Source organism: Ochlerotatus camptorhynchus, unplaced genomic scaffold, assembly GCF_037179485.1.
Source record: "Ochlerotatus camptorhynchus isolate MF236.1 unplaced genomic scaffold, CSIRO-AGI_Acam_v1.1 ptg000144l, whole genome shotgun sequence".
In the NCBI taxonomy this organism is placed as follows: Eukaryota; Metazoa; Arthropoda; class Insecta; order Diptera; family Culicidae; genus Ochlerotatus; species Ochlerotatus camptorhynchus.
In genome coordinates, this window is record NW_027040634.1 from 561,301 (window position 1) to 586,573 (window position 25,273).

The window sequence follows — 25,273 nt, forward strand, 5'->3', positions numbered from 1 at the left end:
AAACCGTAGTCAAGTGTTCCGCCTTGGTTAGGTGTCTGTATCCGCTGATTTGCCGCAGATCCCGCCTCTCAAGGGTGAACAAACTGGCCGTCTACAAACAAATCGTAGCACCTGCGATCCTCTACGCAGCTCCGGTGTGGGAATCATGTGCACAGACTCACAGGAACAAAATTCAGGTCGCTCAGAATAGAGTGCTGAGGATGGTTCTTGATCGTCCTTTCGACACTGGAATAACAAATGTACATGAAGAGGCAGGCATTGGCAAAATAGATTCCAAAATTAACGAAATTAAGACTAAATTTGCACAAAAATGTAATTTATCAGAACATGCTTTGATAAGCAATTTGTATATAGTAGGTTGGGTAGGTGTATATAGTAGTTGTAGGTTAGTTGTAGTTGTAAATAGTAGTTATAAGTAGTCTCCCTTTTCCAATTCAAATCAAACCAATCCCACCAAGGTGGTCATACTTTAAAATAGGCCTGATAGGACTAGGAACTGTAAATAATAATTAAAATCTCAAATGTACCAAAGTTGAAAAGACGCATCTGTGTCACTTAACAAATTCATACATGTAAACCACACAATCACAAGAAATAAAGATCATTTAAATGGCAAAAAATGGCATTAGCTCATTTTCGCTTCGGACGGCGTGGTGAACAGCAATAGCAGCAGTAGGAAGGTGGTGGCTAGTCCACTCCTTCACACCTAACAAGCAACAATTGACTCGTCGTGGCATTGGAGGAAAAGGTCTGATAAAGGAGGCACCAAGCGTCATCGCAAAGTTCTTCGAGATAACCGCCATCGATCGTCTGGCTCGCCGTGGTGGTGTCAAACGTATCTCCGGCCTGATCTACGAGGTGTGCTGAAGGTGTTCCTGGAAAATGAGGTCCGTGATGCTGTCACCTACACTAAACACGCCAAGCGTAAGTGGCCATGGATGTCCTCTTCAATAAAATGACCCTTTTCAGGTTGATGGCTTACATCAGTAAAGAGTTGGAATAGAATTTATCTGTGCTTGTTTGTCCACAAGCCCCCAACGACCACACAAAATGCTCTCCAGTGTTGTAATCTTGTCACCAAACTTGGAAGCAGGGGTGCAAGTGATTTTGATTGGTTCTCTTAATCAACTTTCTCTTTGAAAAAAAAAATACTACAAATTTGGTACGCCTACAATTCAAAAAACGGAAAGAGTTGAGATAATAGATAATTGATCAATTAAAAGAACTAAATGCTCTTCACATTTATTCCGTACACTAGCGGTCCTACGTCAAGTTTCCGTTCGTGCCCCTAGGCACAGACCCTTCTACTTTTTTGACAATTTTAATACCTGCCGATAATCAGCTTGTTTACTGTAGTTACTATAACAAAAACAAAATGTGGGTACACCTATAAGAATTAACATTAAAAAACCTTCAAATTGACGTTCTAAGATCACGAATAGCTTGTTTTAATGTGGAGTAATCTCTTCTGAAAGGCACTAGGCACTAGGTACTTTAGAGCAAAAAAAAAAAAAAAGGCGTTTGTTCAGAATGCCAAAATAAGCATTTTGGCCAAGTTTGGCTCAAATCGGTGACATCGACCACAGGTGGTGCACCCACTTGAGCTGGAATGACCCATATATCAAAAATTCGGGATGAGGAGGGCACCCAATTGAAATGATTCAGATGAGGAGAGTGAAGATGTCAACTCCTTGTTGCTAACATCAATGGATAAAGGGCGGGCTCTTCTACCCATTCATTGAAGCATTTTACTGTTGGCTCGATTTCTGACCAATTTCTCATCAAGTTGTTGGAAGGATTCTTAACTGTCCCAATGAAATGAATACGCGAATTGCCTATCAATCCATCCATTCGATTTTGGTCCTTCATACAGCAATTTGCTGATGACAATCAGAGGTTATTAAGCTTGATCAAGTTCAACAGTGAGGAGACACCACAGCTATCGTACTAGTTTCCTTGCGTCCATGAGTAGTAGACCACTATCATCATCATCATAATCTGACACTTCAAAGCATTTTGCGGTAATTTTGCGAAGTATTTAAAGAAAATTATGACGTAGCCTTCGAGTATATGGGGGAGGGGGGTTCCGAAGTTGTGACCCGCCAAATATTTTACGAGGAGATAGAGAGGGGGTCTCTAAAAATATGCTACGCCAGTCCCTGAAGAGAACTACAGGTGATTTCTAAGGTAGTTCTGAAGAGACTATTATGAAGATTATGAGTTGAATTCTAGGGAACTGTAAAGCAAATAACAAGGATTTTTTTTCTTTGGTTTGTTTTCCGTGCTGAGCTACCAATGCTACCGACGCGCCAGGAAGACAGCTCCCACACCTGGACCCTATCTATCGACCCATCAGGCCTTCTGGGGTGACGCTTACCACTACACCACCGGCGCACACTGGGGCAGATCAGTGATTTTCTCGGAAAAAATTAATAACTTTTGAACAAAGCATCCAATCAGAATACTGTCTTCGGTAAAGTTGTTTGTATTAGTTAAGCGCTTCTTCTGAATAAATTAATTAGTTCGCAACTTGGTCGTAGAGATGGCGCGCGAATCTAACTTTTGAATAAAGCATCCTAGAAGAATGGTGTTTTCAACAAAGTTTTTTATCTATTAAAATGAAGGAAAGTTGCAGAAGACATAAAACTTCCATAACCTTTAGTTTCGGAGATATAGGGTGTATTGAAAAATATGATGCCAAAATTCTTATTTGTAATTTTTTGTATATTTTCATATGTTTGCTCTGGTTTCTGCATTTATTCCAACGAAAACAAACTAGGTGCAAATGTTCATTGCACTATTTGTGGAATTTATAGTGGTTTTAGTGAAATATTCTCGAAAAACATGATATTTTGCCTCTATTTTAGGTAAGTGGGATTCTCGTAGGGGCAGCTAAGGGCAGCTGGACATTGTCTCTTTTGCTAGCTCATGTCATTGTCTAACATATACCAGAAAACTGAAGACATGATATTCGATGATTTTTTTTAATTTCACCTTTTGTAAACCGTTACAAGTATCTCTACTAATAAGGAAACCTGTCAGTTATGTATAATTTTTATTCGTTAAACTTTTTAAATTGCAGAAGCAGTAATGGTTTAGAGATTAAACTATCACTTTAGTTGAAGTATTTAGAAATCAGTTGTCCTTAATTGTCACTATTTGTTAAATGAATCCGGTGGTTGTAATAATGCCAATACCTCGCTATTTTTTTTTATTGATTGGGCTGAATTTTTCTTCGTTCTTTTTCGCAGACTTGTAATTAATGGATCTGGTTGTAAAAATAGTTTGATGTGCTTGTGTGATCTATTATCTTTACTAAAATTAATTTTGCGACACCACTAAACGAAATGCATGTTGAGCATATGGCATAGAATAAACAACTGTTGAAAATTTACATTGAAGGTAAATCCATTATAGCAACTTTGTGGATTATTGCTCAACACCGGAAATTGATCACTGAACTGAGACGAGAAAAAAATTCACTCTTATGGATACCAACTACTGAAACATTGACGCACATTAATAATTCTCGATTACTTTTTCGAAGAGATGTATCAGCTTTGTAAACAATGCATTTGATCGTCGGTTTGGCGTAACTGGTAGCTCGCTCACGTATACTAACACTACCATCAGATAGGGGAAAGTTTCTCCTGCATGATAGTGGTGTTAGTATGCGTGAATGAGCTACCAGTTACACCAAACCGACGATCAAATGCATTGTTTACAAAAGCTGATACGTCTCTTCGAAAAAGTAATCGATAATTGTACGTTGTACACGATCACGTTGGCACGGCAGCACACAGCTTGTACGATGATGTCACATATACAACTTTACCTGGGTAATGCAGCTGATTACGTATACATGGTGGAAAGGGACGGATAATCGTGTAGTAAGCAGAGAGTCAAAAGCAGATGATAGCACCAAAAACATGGCCGCCAGCAAGGCCCCTGGTTCGCTGGCAGCTCATAATAAGTAAACAATCTCAAAATTCAGTACAGTATTTAAAAATGGTGACATGTCAAAAATTTATATAAAGTTTTTCATTATGTGAAACAGTTCATTTCAATGTAAAGGATGTTTTTATCGGTGTATATAAAGTGAAATTTAAAAAAATCATCGAATATCATGTCTTCAGTTTTCTGGTATATGTTAGACAATGACATGAGCTAGCTAAAGAGAGAAAGTCCAGCTGCCCTTAGCTGCCCTTTCGAGAATCCCACCCACCTAAAATAGAGGCAAAATATCATGTTTTTCGAGAATATTTCACTAAAACCACTATAAATTCCACAAACAGTTCAATGAAAATACGCACCTAGTTTGTTTTCGTTGGAATAAATGCAGAAACCAGGGCAAACATATGAAAATATACAAAAAAAATTACAAATAAGAATTTTGGCATCATATTTTTCAATACACCCTATATCTCCGAAACTAAAGGTTATGGAAGTTTTATGTCTTCTGCAACTTTCCTTCATTTTAATAGATAAAAAACTTTGTTGAAAACACCATACGTCTAGGATGCTTTATTCAAAAGTTAGATTCGCGCGCCATCTCTACGACCAAGTTGCGAACTAATTAATTTATTCAAAAGAAGCGCTTAACTAATATAAACAATTTTACCGAAGACAGTATTCTGATTGGATGCTTTGTTCAAAAGTTATTATTTTTTTCCGAGAAAATCACTGATCTGCCCCAGTGTGCGGCGCCGCGTGCGCATTACGGTCTTTCTTGGTCTGTAAATACTGTGTATTTTTTCCTAATGCATTAGAAAGGATTATGTTGGAAAACCATATAAAATTAGTTTTCATAGGTAAACTCTCCTAAAACAAAGTAAACTTGTATACTTGAAACTTGAAATTAGCCCAACAATGACGAAAATTAATATCCCTTGAGATGTTGACTCCTTTGCACTTATAGTTCCAGTAGTGTTCATATAATAGTGGAATCCATTAGAAACCAATGTATTTCACTATTAAAAGAACCAAAGATAGCAACTACCACAACTACTGGAACAGTGTTCCTATCAATGGTGGACGAGTTTTTTTTTCGAAAAATGTATACAATTTAATCACAATGTAATATTTTTCTAGAGATTGATAGACGTATGAAAAATAAATCTGGCGTGTAAGATAATTAGAACAATTGGAGCAACATTTAGGAAGAGTGCGGTTCTCGAGAAATTTGAGGCAAGAAGCCATGAAGTTAATTAGCGTAACATTGTGGAGCAAATAGAGTCTCACCGAAGGAAGTAGGACCAGGAAAAGTAAAAGAACACGCAAAAAAACATGAACATCAAATGTGAGATTGAATTTGTTACGTCCTCTGTATGTTTACTCACAACAAATGTGATGGTGGTTCCTACAATGGACTGTAGCATGTTTTTTTTCAGAATTAATATTTTCGTTTAAAACCTTGAAGAGGGGAGTCGAAAAATTAGCTAACATAAAAATTATAAAACTATAGAAAATACCCTCCGACGAGCACATAACAAAATCTATTCATGCGGTGAAACATAACAAATTCTGTATTTTGTAAATGCAAATCTGTAATAGAAGAGCATCCTTGAGATTCAGGGAATTTCGGATAAATAACCACACCGTTCTGAGTAATATCTTCCTTGCACTTGATAACTGCAGAAACACTTCATTCCTGTTAAGATCTGTATGTGTGCATTACATGTTAGAGAACGTATCTTTCTAGTTGATTTTAATTAACTATTATCGTTGGCAGATTTTTAAGTGATTCCATCCATATCCATTATGTGTTTAAATTTTGTAGATTATAATTAATATATGCTTCGCAAAACTTTTCAATCGACCAACGTACACTCGTGCGCACGATGTAGATTTGAACATGTTAAATATTCTCATTGATTAATTGTAAATAGTTTCAAACGCTCAGTTTTGTCATTCTGCATTGCCAAAAAGTTCTTTGCTTACTTATCTTTTGAATACTCTTGATTTCAGAAAACATTTTATTAGTTCACAAACACACTAGTTTGTTGTTGCAATATTCCTAGGTTTAAGTTTAACTATGGATTGGCTTACTAATTTAAAGTTTTATTTATCAACTCACAATATTACCGAAAATGACTCCCTCGCATGCTCCCTTTATATTGACTTTCGATTAAGTTAAATACTTGACAGGTTGACATTGCTGCAGGTACAATTCGCTTATTTTTCAAGCGACTACAACATTGTTAAACAACTCATCTGTGATCAGTTTCGTACGGGAAAACAAAAAAAAAACAATAAGTCAAACCCTCCGCGCTCTGATTGGGGAGTGGCAATTCTCAAACCAATGTTCCTCCCCGGGAAAACTGTTTATCGATACCGACGTTAAGTAAACATTTCAATCAAATTGCGAACAGAAAAAGAAATCTAAAATACAATCTAAATTAACCCGGAACGAACGGACGTTCCAGAAGAATACTTGCAGCAGACCGTTGCGATGTTGCACGGAGTAAAGATAGAGCCGAAAGAATACACGGAGACAGACACAATAAACACATAGAATATATACCCACTTTATCCGAACAGCTTATCGAAGCACTGGTGGCAGTAGGGTTTGTCGTTCTGCTCCTTGAAGGTGCCCTTGTTCAGCTGCTTCAGACAGAAGGCGCACACGAAATGCTCCGGGTGGAATTTCTTGAACATGGCCGTGATGCACCGGCCGGTGATGGGTTTCGAGCAACCGGCACACAGCGAACCCCGCTTGGCGTGGTAGTGGGTCTCGCAGTACGGCAGACCCTCATGGTCGAAGAACGATCCACCGAAGAACGGTTGACGGCAGTCCTGGGGAAGAGAAATGCAAGGGGACAATTAGGTCACTTCGAAAGAAAGCTGACGACTCAATGACGATGTGTGGCACCATTTTTTTTTTTCGGCGATGGATGACATAAGTGCCTGGATGCCATCACTGAGCGATTGACTGACGACTGATGAGCGAATCTTGAACACAAACATCTGGATGGCAATCATGGAAAAATGAGCATGTACACCCGTTGGTGCTTGAAGAGTATCAAATTTGCCATTATTAGCGTGTTAGACGTAAATAGCCGATTCGGTCATTTGGGGTAGAGTTAGAAGTTTTGGGTTCCTCAGCAGCGTTTGGATTGACAAAAAATTATGAATAACATATTCCTGAGAGCCATTTCTAAAGTTGTGAAACCGAACTTTTTGTCAGTGCAAACCTCAACCTGAGATAGGTTTTAAAAACAAACGATCAAACTAACGTTTGTCAGAAAACAAGCAGAGCCGATCTTGATACCCGATCCAGGTTGGAACTGAATAAAAAAAATCACTATAACATTAGTTAGTTTCCGAAAGTTGGGTGAACATGTTTGGAACCTAATTATAAATATTAAAGGAACTGACTTTCTAATTTAAAAAATTGAAACTTAATTTCAGGATTTATTCAAAAACCGCCCAATTTAAAAAAATTAAATAATGCATTGTTCATTTTGGGGTTAAATTTCTAAACCATTTATTTTAATATTAATATATTATTGAATGGAGCATCAAACATAATCTCGTAGCACTACTTCAACAATGTGGTCAGGCCTTGGACGCAAACCTTTACTTTTTTTTATTCCAATGATAGAAAAGGACCACTGCCAACTATTCGAAACACCTTTGTAGAAGACATTTTTTTTCTAAAGTTTAAATTTCAGGCTCTATATTCATGTTTCCATTCTGAATCACTGGAACTGATATTGAGTGTCTATCATTAAGACACTTAGGCATGTGCCGGATGCCCCTGTGATAGTGCCCTGATTATAAAATTACCCCTCCCTATTTCAAAAGCGCAAACTAGCATTAAATTTAATAGCTAACGTCTATTATGCTCAATGTATATTATGTCTAACATCCCTTATGCGTAATGACTTTATGTTTAACGTCCATTATAACTTACGTAGTGATGCCTAACGACTGTTAACTGTATAAAACGGAAACCGAAAAAGCCCGTAACTTTTTCATTTTACGATGCTTCCTCATTGTTTATTCTAGATGTGTGAAGATTCAAACAAAATTATGCAATGCTTAAATTATTGAGCATGAGCATGATTGACCGCCCGTGGATGCATCACCGTTATTTCCATAGCAGCTGTAATTACACAGAGAACCAATAGACGTTGCTTGGAACTAGCAGCTATCCTGAATGTGTAAAGATTGGTGATCTAAAACTTGGCAATACCAGCGCGAGCCCCGTCCGAATTCTGGTCAAGAAAGGAATGGGTAGGAATATGTTGAGGTAATACTCGATTTAATGAAAGCCGATAACACCTCTGCACTTTCACACACACATAAACAATATGCTGAATTGATATCCTAACGATTCAATATCGGTTAAAAGTTTGGGTTTGAACCCACGGACTTCTGCTCAGTAAGGAAAATCGGTCGCCACAAGACCACCAAGCTCCTTATATCACAAAACAATTACGATCAAGTTACCGTTCAATTTATTCTTACTAGGTTTCGACCCCGGCAAACTTTATTTAATTTAAGTACCTGGCCTTCCGACCGAATTTCTTTACATCATATTATGAAAGAAAGCCGATTTTATGTATAACTCTATAATGTGAAGGAGCTTCTCCAACCGAATTTCAATACGCTTCATCTCGTTTTAAGAATAGATCCACAATTTTCTGCTCAATAAGCAAAAGCGGTTGCCACTAGGCTACCGAGCTCCTTATATCACAAACAAATTACGAGTTCCCGTTCAGCTAGCAGTAACTATATTTGGGTCCTGACGACAACAGACGACGAAATCAACTGATCTTGAGAAGGATTTGAGATTTCCGACCAACACGTCTTAACCCTCCGTTACTCGCGCCAACTTTTGTAACACGAGTACTCGCGCGTTGTACTTTGTACAACAGTGTGAGTTTTCCATTGCCATTTTGCAGCCGAGCTACCAATCGATATGAAACCAACGGGTATTCCCTAAAAAACTTGTTTTTAACTAAACAAGTTAAACTTTTATGACAGTTAACCCCCAAAAAATGCGGAGAATAGAGAAAATGTGAATGGAAACCGCGTAAACGATGTACGTTCTACGTGGGATTTGACTGAATTGGTTACAACATAGAAAATCTCGAGATCCTGGCCAGCTAGAATGTTACTGTCTTGGGTAAAGCTGTTCTAGAGATCATAACCTTTTTGCTGGTGGAGAGTAGTTCATAATTTTCTCACTATGCAGTGCTAGAATACATGTGAAATTATCGCATGTGATATATCTCGAGATCATGACCAGATAGAAAGTTACTGTCGTCGACAAAGTTTTTGATGAGATCAAAGCCTATTTCTTGGTGCATAATAGTTCAAAATTTTCTCAATACGCGGCGTTAGTATGCACGTGAAATTCTCATATTAAATATCTCGAGATCCTGACCAGATAGAAAGTTACTGGCTTGGGCAAAGTTGTTCAGAAGGTCAAGGCCTTTTCGTTGGTGGAGTAGTTCAGAAAATTATCACTACGTGGCGCTAGTATATACGTGCAATTTTCGCATATACAATAGCTCAAAATCCTGAGCAGATAGAAAGTTACTGTCGTCGACAAAGTTTTTGGAGAGATCAAAGCCTATTTCTACGCGACGCTAGTGTACACATGAATTTCTCATATAAAATATCTCGAGATCCTGACCAGATAGAAAGTTACTAAGGTCGAGATTCTGAACAGGTCGAAAATTACTGTCTTAGAAAAAGTTGTTCATGAGGTCATTGCCCATTGCTTGGTGTACAATAGTTCAGAATGTTCACACTGCGTGGCGTTGGTGTACACGCGAAATTCTCACATGTAAAATATCTCGAGATTCTGATCAGATATATTTCGCTAGTGGACACTAGTTCAAAAATTTCTCACTACGTAGCGCTAGAATACACGTGAAATTCTCGCATGTGACTTGTTTCGAGAGCCTGACCAGATAGAAAGTTACTGTCTTGGACAAAGTTGTTCAGGAGGTCAAAACCTTTTTGGCTGGTAACCAGTAGTGAAGACTTTTCTCACCACGTGGCGTTAGTATACATGTACACTTCTCGCATTTGCTATATCTCGAGATCCTGATCAGATAGTTATTAGTTACTGTCTACGACAATGTTGTTCAGGAGGTCAAGGTATTTTGGCAGTAATTCATAATTTTCTCACTTCATGGTGCTAGTGTACATGTGAAATTCTCGCATATATAATAGCATATGCGAGAAGTGTACATGTATACTTACGCCACGTGGTGAGAAAATTTTTAACTACTGTTTACCAGCCAAAAAGTCTTGACCCCCTAAACAACTTTGCCGATGACAGTAGCTTTCTAGCTGATCAAGATCTCGAACTATTGAATATGCGAGAAAGGCACGTGTTTACTAGCGTCGCGTAGTGAGAAAACTCTGAACTATTGAGCACCAAGCAATAGGCTTTGACCTCCTGAAAAACTTTGTTAAAGACAGTACCTTTCTATCTGGTCAGGATCTCGAAACTAGCCACATGCGAGAATTTCATGTGTATACTAGCGCTACGTAGTGAGAAAATTCTGAACTACTGTCCGCCAGCGATAAGGCTATGATCTCCTGAACAATTTAGTTGGATACAGTCACTTTCTATCTGGTCAGGATCTCGTATTCCATGCTGTAATCAATTAAGTCAAATCCCACGTAGTATGGATACAGTTTACGCGGTTTCCATTAAAATTTTCCCTATTATCCGCATTTTTAGGTGTTTACTGTAATCAAAGGTTAGCTTTTTTAGATCAAAACAAGTTTTTTGAGGAATACTAGTTGGTTTCAGATCGATTGGTAACTCAGCAACAAAATGGCAATTGAAAACTCATGTGTGTTGTACAAAGTACAACAGCGCGAGTAACGGAGGGTTAAACAGACGATCTTCAGTAAGCAAAAGCAAGCCTCCTCAACCAAATTTTCGATACATTATTTGGTAAATATTGAATTAAATTTAAACAAATAACTGGAGAGGATCTCATCCGCATGATCTGTAATTAGCCGCCCTTCATGTTTCATAAACTTAAAATCAATCGCTCTTCCCAGTTCACCGCTTATAAAATATAGCATAGCAGTGCATGTTCGATTGCACAAATCGTCAGTGGCTATATAATGGTCAACTAATACGTTTTGCAGAAAATATCGTGTGTTAACCCAGAAAAACACTTGGGATTAGTGATTTTCCTCACACAAATGCTACCTTTATAAATGTCACAGGAAGGGAAGAGTTGTGTTAGTGCCAGTGAATTATTAGGAAAATCTATTTATTTGATAATAAAAACTACAAGGGACAGCGCTATGGGGTTGTACGCAATGGTGACGTAGGACTACGACTTATATAATAAATCTAATTTGTTAACTGCAGCAGGAGCTTGTGTTATGTGTAGGAATTGAAATTTGAGCGGGGTTCTTTCTGTTTATGCTCTTTAGTATGACGCACTTGAAATAGATGACCCACAATGACTCACGAAGAGCTACTGATTCCGATCAATAGCTGTTCGGCTTCTTCCTCCTTCTATGGATGCTCGTGTCGGCTGCAGCTCGCTGCTTGCATACAGCCTTTCGTTGTATAAAATCTGTGTAAGGGAAATCGCATTTCGCAGGCAATCGGGGATAATTTTCATTCGTGCAATTTTCAATAGTGTCATTTTTTAAAAATGGTAAGGTCTTAAATTTGACAGATGCGTCGAAATATTTCTGATCGATTGGTGATAAAATTATTGAAATTGGTCCAGGGGCAGCTAAGTTATTAAGGTTCAAAATCTTTCATAATTTTGTTACATGTTACATGTTCCATTTTTGGTTTTCACAAAGTGTACCCCTATATAGAAATCACAGACGTAGTCCTACGTCAAAATGGAATATAAATAGATAAAATGAAAAGATATCACCCGAATGGCCTAGTGACGTTATGCAATGCTGAAATGATTTATTAAAAACTCATAACTTTTTAATGAACATCCAAAGTAATACGTTACATAAAAAGGCATAACAAACCCCCGTTAAAGTATATTCTATGTATCTGTCTTTATTTTTTTCTCCCCACATAAATAAGTGATTATTTTTTAAGCTTTCCAAGGATCTAAAGCTCTTACCCTTTACACTTATCAGATCACTAAATGAGAACAACATGTGTTAAAGGGTGATACGGTCAAAATTTGGTCAATATCAACTTGACGTATTTCTTTCAATTTTGCATTTAAAAAACCTGAACACCCCTCATTTTGAAGGTGTGTGTGTGTAGAATGTTGCTCCTATTTTGATTTTGGAATTCACTCTTCAGTTGTCAAAATGCCGTCCAAGCAAGAAGAGCAGCGTATCAAAATTTTGCTCGCGCATCGCGAAAATCCGAGCTACTCGCACGCAAAGTTGGCAAAATCGCTAAAAGTTGCCAAATCAACCGTTACAAATGTAATTAAAGTGTTTGGGGAACGTTTGTCGACAGCCAGGAAGTCTGGATCGGGGGGAAATCGAAAACCGCAAGCCGCTGAGACGACAAAGAGAGTTGCCGGTAGTTTCAAGCGAAACCCTAACCTCTCTCTCCGAGATGCCGCAAATAAGCTGGGTGTATCGTCTACAACCGTGCATCGAGCCAAAAAACGAGCTGGACTATCGACTTACAAGAAGGTAGTGACTCCAAATCGCGATGATAAACAAAATACGACGGCCAAAGCGCGATCCCGGAGGCTGTACACCACGATGCTGACGAAGTTTGACTGCGTGGTAATGGACGACGAAACCTACGTCAAAGCCGACTACAAGCAGCTTCCGGAACAGGAGTTTTATACGGCAAAAGGAAGGGGAAAGGTAGCAGATGTTTTCAAGCACATGAAACTGTCAAAGTTCGCAAAGAAATATCTGGTTTGGCAAGCCATCTGTACCTGTGGCTTGAAAAGCAGCATTTTCATAGCTTCCGGGACTGTCAACCAAGAAATTTACGTGAAAGAGTGTTTGAATAAACGTCTGCTGCCTTTCCTGAAGAAACACGGTTGTTCCGTACTGTTTTGGCCGGATTTGGCATCTTGCCATTACGGTAAAAAGGCCATGGAGTGGTACGCCGCCAACAACGTGCAGGTGGTTCCCAAGGACAAGAACCCTCCCAACACGCCAGAGCTCCGCCCAATTGAGAAATACTGGGCTATTGTCAAGCGGAACCTAAAGAAGACCAAAAAAACTGCCAAGGGCGAGCAGCAGTTCAAGGCAAACTGGCTTTCTGCGGCGAAGAAGGTGGACAAGGTGGCTGTACAAAATCTGATGGCAGGGGTCAAGCGTAAGGCCCGGCAATTTGGATTTGGAAAAGCGGAAGCCTAACTGAATATTTTTTCCTGAATTTTATACTAATTGAACTTGAAAAAGAAATTTAATTTGATTTTTTAAATAAACGATTTCACCGATTTACACGCGTTTCCCTTGACCAAATTTTGACCGTATCACCCTTTAAGTTGTGTGTATAAAAACGTCCAGTCATACCGAACGGTGTATAATTTGTTGAAAATGTGCATTTTCAATTTTGATTGCTAATTTTCTGAAGCTGTAAACATGGGACGAAAAATTACATCAGGAGTATTGAAAAATGCATGCTTTGGATTCTACTATGATTGTTGATTGCTTATCTTTATTTAAAAGACTTTCAGCCGTGGGCCTATGATAACAATATTCATTATTATTGAAGCTGATCGTATTGAACCTGTTATTGGTTGCCATGTTTACTCCATTTTATCATACACTAAGTTCCATATAATTACCACAGACCACTAGTAGAGCACTAGTAGTGTACCACGAAACACGATTTGAAAACTAAAATTCTTGGCTATCAAAACTACCAGATTCTCCACGCGCCAGAGTGACCTCACGCTTCTAAATTGTACATATAGTATTCCCCCTTCAAAACGTACTTGGCATCCAACAAACGTGTAGAATGTAAAATAATCATTTGCTACATTTCCCCGGTATGCATATGCATATTCTCAGAGCAGCACTTCAAATATCATCAGCAAACCGTCGCACAGTGGTTCAATATAGAAAAATACTAACTAAATTTTTTTCCAAATTTCGGAAATTTGGAAAAAAATATGTCCAGCATACTTTGTTAAACGCAGTAAAAAAAAAGTCAAATAATTGTTATTTATATATTGAAACATCGAATTTCCGATTATTTGTCAATAGTAGACCGCTGTTAGTTTTCACGGTGCAACTTTGTGCATGCAGGTATCATTGAATCCATTACAAGAGCAAAATATAAAAACAGAGAAGCAATAGTTTAGATGCGGGATATTTTTAACAGCACGATTCCCGTGCGGAGAAAAGCGACACCGGCATCAACTGGGTCAGAGTCAATGTAACTTTAACAGCGTTTTTGGACCGAAACCTGGTTCAATTTAGTACTCTGTTGAAAGGTGCTCCCACTTAATGTGACAAGGGCCAACCTGTTGCCATCGCGAAAGTGAAAGCGTGGGTCGATATCCAATGAATCGTTTGGCATCGTTCTAATTTGCGATAGACCACTCCCCCCTTTCTCCTCTCCCTCGCTTAATATGTGTCTCTAATGTGACGTGTGGATTAGATCAAGATGCCTGCGGTTGAGGGTAGAGTGCAAAATTTCAGCGAATTTCCTTCTAGAATCATAGATCTCTCAACAAATTGGATAGGCAGACGAACGTTCATTTGCAACGATGTAGTTGTTTACAGTCGTCATGCACCACCCCCGCTTACATGTCCATTCTCGTTTCGAAAAAGTAAAATAGCAGTCTAGCCTTTTAAATCAACGAATTCGCGCGCAACTTGACCATCCATCTTAACAACCCTTTACGGATTCTCAACCAACCGACCGTGGCGGCGGTACCTTTAATTGGATAGTAATGATCTTCGCTGCGGCGTTGTGAGCAGTTGTTAAATTTGCTCTTTTCATTTTCTTGCACTAGTAATAAATAATATGAGGAAAAAAATCAAATCTACGACTGCAACGTTGTGGCAAATTAACACCCCGCTAAACAAGGTGTCCTCCGTGTATGCACGCCGAATGAAGCCAGTCGAACGTTTTGGCTGTGTTTTCACCTTGAGCAGTTCGGATTGTAGCGAAATTTTGCACTTTGCACGTTCTTATGATGCAAACGGAACATAAAACTGCACGGTGAAAACAAACGAAAAAGACCGAGCTTGGCAGAACCAGTGAAAAACAACAGTTGTTCGATGCTAATCTAAACCGGAATTGGATGATTATCAAACTTTTACCTCTTATAGGTGTAACCTTCGCAGTTTGTTTCATTGCCATTGCCTCGGTACAGGGTTTTAGTATATCCAAACAAATGGCATATGCAGCGAATGCAAGTGTTTGTTTCTTAAATCATCGGTCTATATTTCTTACGATAGATGTAATATCGAATAAGTAACGTTTTCCTGAATCAATATTTTCATCTAAAACCTTCGCAATATGATTTTTAATAAATTTGATTTGCAGATATTTAATTTATGAAATTCAATGAAAAGTTTTTCGACAACTTCAAACTCAGAATTAATTGCCGTGTTCGGTATTTTTTATCGAAATATCAACAGCTTAACGCTCGGTAAAACATTGACCTTCATTTGTATATGCGGTGATTTGTAACAGATCCTGTAAATCTTGTATGCAAAACTGAAAGCGAATCTTTCATCTTCAGATTGGGTGTAAAGATCGCAAATCGCTTTGCTAGAACTTTGATGGATTGCAGTCACGCAAACATTGATGATGGATTGAAAATGGAAAATTTCCCTATTCGTATCTGTAATTGCACACCACGCATCTACATATTTAAGTTAGAAAAGTAATTCAGCCTGGATGGCAACTGAAGTGGAATAGCGGATGAGGAACGGCACAGCCTAAGCGTCGCCTATCTGGCACTGTTGCTTACTGTGATCGCAAGTTGAATCGGTTTGTGGTGTCTGTCTGCCGCACTGCAGCACCTGTCATGGATATTTATAACATTATTTGTTTACTCATCTGGAGCACCCTTAACACATCTGAAGCCCTCCAAAGTCTTTAGAACTGATTTGTGGTTTACTCAAAGAACCTCAACATTACTCAGAGTGAGTATCGTAGAAGTTTAAAAGATCTTCAGAGAAATTCAGAAGAACTTTGCATTTGTAAGGAGAGAGGAAGTAAGTAAACTTTAGACAAACGTATGGGATTTCAAAGTTCTTTACTTCACCTAAGAAAGGCTAAGGGAACCTCTGAATGACTTAGGGAGCATCAAAATTGCATCATCAATCCATTCAATCCTTAATATGAAAAGAAACAGTTCAAGTTGATAATACTTGGACCTAATTGCTTCCAATGTAAGCAGTTCATCGGAACATCCACCGATTAAAATAACTCAAAGCGCTACTACCGAGCATAATAATTAAATCGGCTCCGAAATATTATAATATTCGAGAAAACAGACTCCGTCCAGCGAGTTGATACCGCGTGTGTGGCAAACAAAGTTTCAACACCTTCCGATCAATCATGGTAACCAACAAATTCCTGTTAGAAATTTCCCGGTTTATACTCAATTTTTACTCGAATTTTAGAAATTTTCCCGGTGGTGCGATATACATTTAAATAAAGTATAAAACCAAATGCGATAAAGCTGAAGAAAGCACTAGGTTAAATGACTCATTACTAAGTCAGCAGCATTTGTCCTGGATCTTGAATTTGGATGCGTTCGAAGTCTTCAACATTTGTCTATGTAAATTCGCTCAAATCTTTGGAGGATTTTATTTGCTCTTTCTCAAGCATATCCTTTAAAATCATTTCTCATCAATTCAAGTTCTTAAAAACAAATTTGCGATTCTCTCTGGGAGTACCTTGTAAAATTAGATTCTAAACGAATTTTAAACTTGCAATTCATATCCAAATTGTCTTAAAATTTTGCTGACAATTATCTTGGAGTTCTCTTCCGAAAATTAGCATGGCATTCTTCATAAAATTATCGAGAAATCAATTTCAGAATTTCCTTAAAACTCTTTGAGTAATTTCTTTGTATCTGCCCAAAATTGCTTTGGAAAAAAATCTAAAATTTTCTTTATCCAGAGGTGGATAGTCTTTAAACTGAAATCTTAAATAAACAAACAAAACAAATCTCTCAATACCGAGTTTTTCAAAAGGACTGTGTACTGAAAATCTAGTCCAGTCCTAGGATCTTATTTTTTTTTTCAAGATCCAAAATCCAAAAGAAAAACCCAAAGTCAATTCAGTAAATTTACTGTAAAATTAGAACGTTAAGAGATAGAAAACATTTTTTTTTCAGCGATGTAGCTTGAAATCATCTCAGCTATAACTTTGTGGACCACCCGAATTATCAAAATGGTCAAAAGAAGGAATTTTGCATACTGAAAAAGTACAGAAGACACAAATCCTCCAAAACTTAAGACAAAAGCACTAGGACTTTTGGCTTGTCTTGCTAAATTTCCATCTTCTAATTATAAGGATATCAGTTTACTATTCTCGACAAAAATGTGTACTTCAACAAGCTCTAAAAATCATCTCAAGGTGACTTTTACGGAAAACTAAAAAAAAAAGTTAGACCTAAAAAACTGAACATATCAGGACTACCCTAAGTCAATTCACATACTTAACGTATGATTACCGACTTCCGTAATTTTTTACCGAACTTTCAACACTGAACGTTCGGTAAAACTTTGATCCTCATTTTAAAACTGTTTCACTAAATTTTAATTTCTAAACACTGACAGCCTTGTTTAAATAATCGAGTCTTGCCATTGTGGTGAAGATTTCCTTGTTTGGAAGCTTTAAAACTAATGAATTATAATGCTTGATTTTTACCGAACAGTTCAGCTGTTATACTATCAGTTCGATAAAAATTATTGAAGTCGGTAATCATACCTAAGTGTGCAGAAAAATTGCTCCAAAACGACAACGGTAAGAGATACTAAAAATGTTTCTTCACCATAGTAGATGGTAAACATATCAACTACAACTTTGCTAAAGAACATGCGTTTTAATTTTCAAGAAATAAAAAGTTAGCTTTTCTACAACAATAATTTGAGGACCACGTTATAACCACGGCCAAAAGAAGAAGCTATTTAAGTTGAAAAGTTTACACAAGACACTATACCTCTAAAACTTAATATAAATGCGCTAAGACATATATCTTGCTAAATTTCCATCCTGGACAACTGCACAGTGGGCAAAAATTAAAAAAAAAAACTGCGACTAAATTGAATATCTTGGCTGCCAAACGGGTTCAGTCAACAGGCTATACATATTCTTAAAGCACCTGCCATAAGTGAGATACTAGGGATTTTTTAAAAATCAAAATACCTAGTTTTAATTATTTGAATTTGAATCTGAATGTTAGGAAAAAATCATGGTTTTGCAGCACTTTAAAGGTCAATCCAGATTATTCGGAGAACCAGGATATTGCCACTTTACCCCAAAATATAGTTTTCATACTAAATACGCTTTGATTTCGTGATTCTGAACAACATAGAAAAAATCATAAGGTTCTAAAACAATTTGTATAATGTGGCCACTTTATCGGTCAATCTAGATTGTCTGGTGAACCAAGATATGGCCAAAATGTCCAAAAATATGTATTCCACGTTAAATACGCTTTGATCTCATGATTCTGAATGACACAGAATAAAACCGCAAGCATCTAGGACAATTTTTATGATGTGGCCACTTTATCGGTCAATCCGGATTGTCCGGAAATCTAGGATATGCCCACTATACTCCAAAATATAGTTTCCATATTAAATACGCTATCATCTCGTTATTCTGAACAATATATTTAAAAAAATCACAAAGTTCTAGTACAATTTTTATACTGTGTCCACTTTATCGGTCGCTTGGATCCTCCGTTGAGCCAGTAGAGGTTCCCTGAGGGCGTATGTGGTGTTTTCGTACTATCAATTTCCAGTAATATACGAAAAAGAAGAATGTTAAACTATGTCAATAGATAGTGGCATTTCCAACTTCACCTGGAACTCGGGTTGATCCCGGTCCTCGATATCAGCAGGCAAAAGTCTCCGGTCAATTAGACAGCAGAGTTTTTCCTTTAAGATTTTTTTTTTCTTTATTAAAGAGACTTTCAGCCTTGGGCTAGTTCGTCTTTCCTTTAAGAATATGTATAACATGTTGACTGAAATCGTTTCAATTTAGTCTCGGTCTTGTCAATTTTTGCCCACTGTGCACTGTGCCTTCGTGGCTAGCGTTTAGTCTACACGCTATTTCAAAACTACCCAAATTTGAGAAGGATCCACACATATCGGTCAAAAGTGAAGCTACTTAAAAATGAGTAAACTATGTTGTGATTGACAAGTTGACAAATGGACAACATCAATCGGATTCAGGACCATTTTTGATAAGCTTCACTTTTGATCTATATGAGTGGATCCTACCCAAATGTGGGTAGTTTTGAAATGGCGTGTATATTATTGCCTACTCTCCGTGTTTTGATTCCCTGGGTGCGGCTCAAACAGCGTCTGACCGGCATGTAGCGGCTGAATAAAAAAACGCTTATTTCCGAAAGTTATACCTAATATTGCAGGCAATTGGTTAACCGTGTAGACTACTGCTTTCAAAGATGATGACGAAACACAGACAGAATATGAATTTTTAATTATAAATATTTCAGAGAAACGAATTTTTAAGTCATGAAATTAAGACATACTCAATCCGAAGATTCTGTATAAAATCCCGAAATAAATTATTCAGATTATGAATCCTGATGAATGTGGACGTCTTAGTAGAATACCTGTATAATGAGAGAGAGAGAAGGATGAGTAATTTCCATTTAATTCCACTACCTTATTTGCTTATCCTTGAAAGATATGCGTATTTCGTCTATAACGTGCAGACTTCTTCAGTGTCCTGTACTAGTCGAGTATTAGTACAAGACACTGAAGAAGTCTGCACATTGTAGACGAAATACGCGTATCTGTCAAGGATAAGCAAATAAGGTAGTGGAATTAAATGGGAATTACTAATCCTTCTCTCTCTCATTATTCAGATTATACAAAGAAATTCTCCAGACTCCTACAAGGAGAAAAGCTGATTCATTCAAAACACAAACATATGATTACCGAAATTAAATTGCATAAAGCCTCATGGCACGTTAATGCAATTGTTGTCCAGTTTTTGCGATAGCATATCAACGCAGAAAGTTACCGCAACTGACACCAATAAGAGATAACAAATGGGCTGAAGTCAGAGATACAAAAATAAACCACCTGTGATTGCGTCTTGTCACCACGACATCGTCGACTCAAAGTCGAACGAACTGTTTACATTTTTCAAGGACAATATCGAAATCCCACCAGCACCTGTCGCAGCGAAAAGTCGTTCCCATAACACACAAATCACCGTCTCCCCCAAAATCTTCGTCGAAGGTCACATACTATCGATAGTCGTCAAAACCATCCTGAAATACTTTATTCTGTGGCGGTGTGGGTCTTGTGTCTTGCGCGGAGGTTTGAGAGAGGGAGAAAGCTAGCGTAAACAAGTCTATTTGAAATAGACCAGACAATTCAAGCGACCAGCCGGTGATAACAAACCGATGACGTCATGATCGATACAAGCACAGCGGTGCGTGACTTCACCACTATGGATATCTGATACCGCGCGCGTCCGTCTCACAGTCGAGATGATGTCATTCCATCGCAGCAGCAACATTGCTTCTATTGATGGATGGGTTGTGTAAATAGTGAAAAGAATAAGAAGATACGCTTCTAAAAAGAGATCAAACAAATTACGTATGCCGGCCACGAGGCGCACGGACGTCTATGAACCACGACGCGCCATTCGGAAGTGTGGGTGGGGGGAGCGCACACTTGGGAAAGTGACGCTCGTGCGTCACTCCTCCTCCGTAAGTGATGCTTCACCCACCGACACCCACCGTGCGCCTACGGGAGACGAGGACGGCGTTCGTGTTCTATTGTTTTTTTGTTTTGATTGTTTTTTTTTGTCCTTTATTTTTTCTCTTTTTTAGTCTTCTTTATTTACACAATACTATCTTCTTTTGACAATCGTTAAGTAATTTATATAAATATTACGATAAATCGCTGCTCTTTTAGTAGTAAAAACAATCTTAAAATAACTTTCGTCTTCTCTCAAACTCTCATCATTGCGCCTACATTGTCCGGTTAAGGTTGGTTTTTATGTTTTGAGTCAATTCAGTCGGGAGGGGGATTTGCGTCTGTCAAGCAGACCATCAATTCGTCCGTAGTCCAGAAGAAAAATTAACGACTTTAGTCAGTTTAAGGAGAGGGGGGCGTATAGAGGTCACCTGTAAAAGAAAAACGAGCATCGATTGGAGGGCGAGCAGTGGAGCATTCATTCTTGGACACATGGCGAGACACCAGCCGTCTCACGCCAAGCGCGAGACAGGGGTCTCTTATGTAGGTCATTGGGACATCCAAGTCCCACCCCCTCCAGCGTCGCCCTCCGCTTAATATGTGTATGTATGTGTAATTGTGTGATATGTAACGTCCGGAACGAGTACGGGTACGGGTCCTATTGGTAAAACAGTGTAACGATATAACATCAACAAGAAGCTGTTAGCTAATAGTAGATCCATATTTCTTTCTGTTTGCTGTGATAAGCCTATTTTTAGACGTGCTCTCTAGTAAGTAGTAAGTATATGGTATTTGTTATGGATTCTCCATCAGCGAAAAGTACAATCTTTCACGGGTGATGTGATGCGCTGTGGGGTGTGTAAACGAACACGCTCCTGTCTGCCTCCTGTACTGCTACAAAACCGAACGGAACCTACTCGTCATCTTCCGTTCCGGCACACGTAGGACAGACGGGCTTGCCTTCCATCGCGTAGAACGACTTGCCAGTGACCGGTTTTGAGCAGTCCTATAAATAGACGGTTTGATTATTGACATTTAGTGCAGGCTGAGAGGAGCGACACAGCGCACGCTGTAGTAGACCCTTTTGCGAAAGTGCCAAAACGTCAGCGGCGACATCTGTTCCGACGAACAGTGACCGGTTCCGATTTATTGGCACGGAAGCGTGATGGTGCTTTACGATTGGGTAGCAAGGTTAAATTGTTGTGTTGTTGGCGTATACTTGAAAGTGTTGATGGGCAGTCAAAATGGTGCAAATGTAAATATTTGCGCTTCCGATGGGAGGGATGCTTGCCAAAAGTAAATCATTCGTCGGATGCGCTGGACTAACTGGGCGGTAGGAAGCATCTTCCGGGGAGCAAAACATGGTATGTTCAATCGCAGAACGTAAATTTTAATCCCTTGCCCAGGGGGGGGGGGGAGCGATGCGAAGAACATGGAACTTCCCATGCGGATGCTGTTGTATTTAGCTAACGGAGCAGGATTGAATCCGTGTGGTATACACAAGTGGTTGCTTGTTTGCATTGGAGGAATGTGGATAGGTTTGGTTTTGGTCAGAAGTAAATTTTTATAAGTCCAAATTAAAGGTGGTTAATTTCTAAGAAAGGCAGTTTAATCGTTGATAATCCAATTTCTGGCTTTGAAAATAAATACTCCGTGTTCTACTAGACAAATAAGCAATAATCTTCAATAGACATCGTCGGTTCTTGAGTGTGTCGGTGATCATCTTTTTTTGCCAGTGGTGGCGGGGGTATAGCCCTCACCACCCCTCTCCAACGGGGGAGTTTGGTAAAGAGAGATGATAAAACCAATTTGTACCTTCCTAAAGTTGTCCTAGCTCGCTTTCTACTCTCTATATGCAGTTCACACTGCCGTACTCTAACGGAACTATCAATTCTATACTTTCATCTCCTCATCTATCGTATAAAAATTACCACTTTAGTCTGTTATTTGAAATTAACAAATTACATAGTTGAAGGTAAATCGTTGACTTCACGCAGAAGTAATACTAAACATATAGTAAAAGTAAGCAATAATCATTTGCAAAAAAATGTTGACGAAAGGGAGGCAAAAATAGCTCGCAACAAATTATACGATGTCTGAATATGCAGGAAAAGAAGGGAATTTTGGAAAACAAAATTGGAGAGAAAAATCTCAATCAGTTTCCAACTGAATGCGATAAGATGTTTCATAAACCAGATTTTGAAACCAAGGAGGATTTCTAAAATAGATGTCAGCAAAATAACCCCTAGTACATGAAACCAATGATTGTTTTGGAATTGAATGTTGAATGTAACGATGAACTAGCTAAGTTAAGTTCTAATTTGTACTAGAGATGGACACAACGGGTCACCTAGGTGAACAGTTCAGAACCGGCTCATTCATGTAGGTAATTCAGATCTTTTCAACAGTTCATCAAATCTCTGAAACGTACAGCATGAAATGTTGTGAAGATTCTCTCTTTAATGCAGATTGTCATCAAATATTCCTTGGGCACAAGTCAAGGATAAAAAAGGTCTTACAATGGGAAACTATTTGTCCCTTTCATCCTCTTGATTTAAACGGAATATCTAGTTCAGCGTCATATTCGCTGTTGTATAAGAATTACCCTGATCTGAATGCGATGCTGATCAATCCTGACCTGAATGTGGAGATTACACTGAATAATGAATAATCATTTTGACAGCTCATTCTCACACCTTCATGTTCTCGATCAGAAAACAGAGAAAAAGTAGTCTGCAAGTAGTAGACGAAATACGCGTATCTGTCAAAAGATAAGCAATTATAACGGAATTTAAAGGAAATAAACCAACCAACACAAAGCTCTTCATAAAGGGATTCCGTTAAGAGGTTCGACAAATTTAAAGGATAGAGAAAAAGTTATCAAATGCTGGTGAGCTGATGAACCGGTTTTTATATAAACTGAACCGTGGATCATTTACTCTCCATACGGATCCAGATCTTTTGAACGGATCAATCCATAATTGCCCATCTCTAATTTGTACAGTAATTTTTAATTAATTATCAATAATTGCTCCTTTCAACACGAGTTACTTGAAAGACAAATTACCCAAATCAAACGATTCCAATACATAGCCGATTGAAATTTAGGAAAACTATACTGCAGTTTAACACTGTCAACTTATATTTAGCTAGGGCAAGTGCACCCGTTATGGCACTACTTTAAATGTATTTCAGTTTTGGCAGTCATGGCTTACCATTGCGGATTATGCCATTACTGGTATATATGCCATAACAAGCTCGCTTATCTCTCAGACTCTGCTTAGATTGACGAGAATACATAAATTCTCCTTAATAAAAGGCTTCTGTGAACATGCACCCTATGTTTAGAAGTTATTTGAAATTATCGAAAAATTAGAAACTTTAAGAACTCTAATTCAGCATCCGCGTGAATGCTCACCCAATCGAGGAATGTAAGGAATGTATGTTTTGTATAAACCGAAGCAGCAAGGAATCACGACATGTACAAATTCTAAAATGTGTTCGTCAGAAGGCTTATAAAATAATTGAGTAAAATCAATCTTAGCAAAGTTTAAGAAGTAATCCAAGAAAATGCAGACCGAATATATAGAGTGTATTTGTGAGTGAAATGAATTGATTCGAAAAAAAAGGTTGCCAACTGGACTCGAACCACGAGCGTTCCAATTATCCGACCTATGCATTCTCCACTACTCTCTCTATGCTTCGGAAAATGGATATGCTAGAAGCGAATAAGAAGCGCTCATAGTACGATAAATCGATTTCGTATGTTTTTTCTGCTGAACGGGAATTGGAGAGAATCGTGGCAAGTGAGTGCGTCGTTCTACAAAGTTATAAATAAAATGCTTGCTTGCAGAGTCGAAAGTGTAAATATAACACGGATAAAAAAAGATAAAACATCATTACATCGTCTGCAAGGTCAACTTATATCATTTGCTGCAGAGGATGATAGGGAATGCAACTTACATTCAATGTAATACAATTTTTGGTTTACGTGCAGAAAATTATTTAATGAAGGTTGTGTGCGAAAAATTGCAATGTACCAAAAAAATTAGCAAGAAATGCATTTCGTTTGTTGAGCATGTAGCGTCTGTAGTGGAATAGCTGTAAACCTGTATACATTCATTTCCATTACCTTAATAATCAAAGATGCTAGTGAGATTGGATAGCAATTACTACACTCAATTCTTATTTTACCCAATTTTCATTATATCGATTTTCCCGTCTTGTATGAATATTTTAATTTATTTTTAATACTATTATTTTTCCTGTGATTTTTTCAAAAAGTTTAATTTAATTTGTTATTAATTTGAGATCATACGATCAAAAATAGAGGAGCAAAAATATCGCGTAAAAATAGAATAAAAGTCCATTCATTCTCTGTTACATAAAAGATTTCTAAGCTCTGAAATGTAAATGCACATACAGGAAATCAATTTGGAATACATTT

At 38.0% G+C, this 25,273-nt stretch overlaps 2 protein-coding genes across 7 annotated transcripts in view; one reads left to right on the forward strand and one right to left on the reverse strand.

Annotated features, from left to right (window-relative positions):
• Window positions 1-25,273, forward strand: part of IKKbeta (I-kappaB kinase beta) — a 526,241-nt gene that overhangs the window by 98,293 nt on the left and 402,675 nt on the right. The window lies entirely within an intron of this gene.
• Pax (Paxillin) overlaps window positions 5,601-25,273 on the reverse strand; it is a 198,687-nt gene continuing 179,014 nt past the window's right edge. For 5 of the 6 annotated variants that reach the window (XM_065221558.1, XM_065221555.1, XM_065221559.1 and 2 more), the window contains exon 9: window positions 5,601-6,795. In XM_065221558.1, the coding sequence (XP_065077630.1) occupies window positions 6,529-6,795 (267 nt within the window). In that variant the 3' untranslated portion in view covers window positions 5,601-6,528. Of the gene's footprint in view, window positions 6,796-20,929; window positions 21,833-25,273 lie in introns of those variants that run through there. The other variant, XM_065221560.1, reaches the window with a different exon arrangement.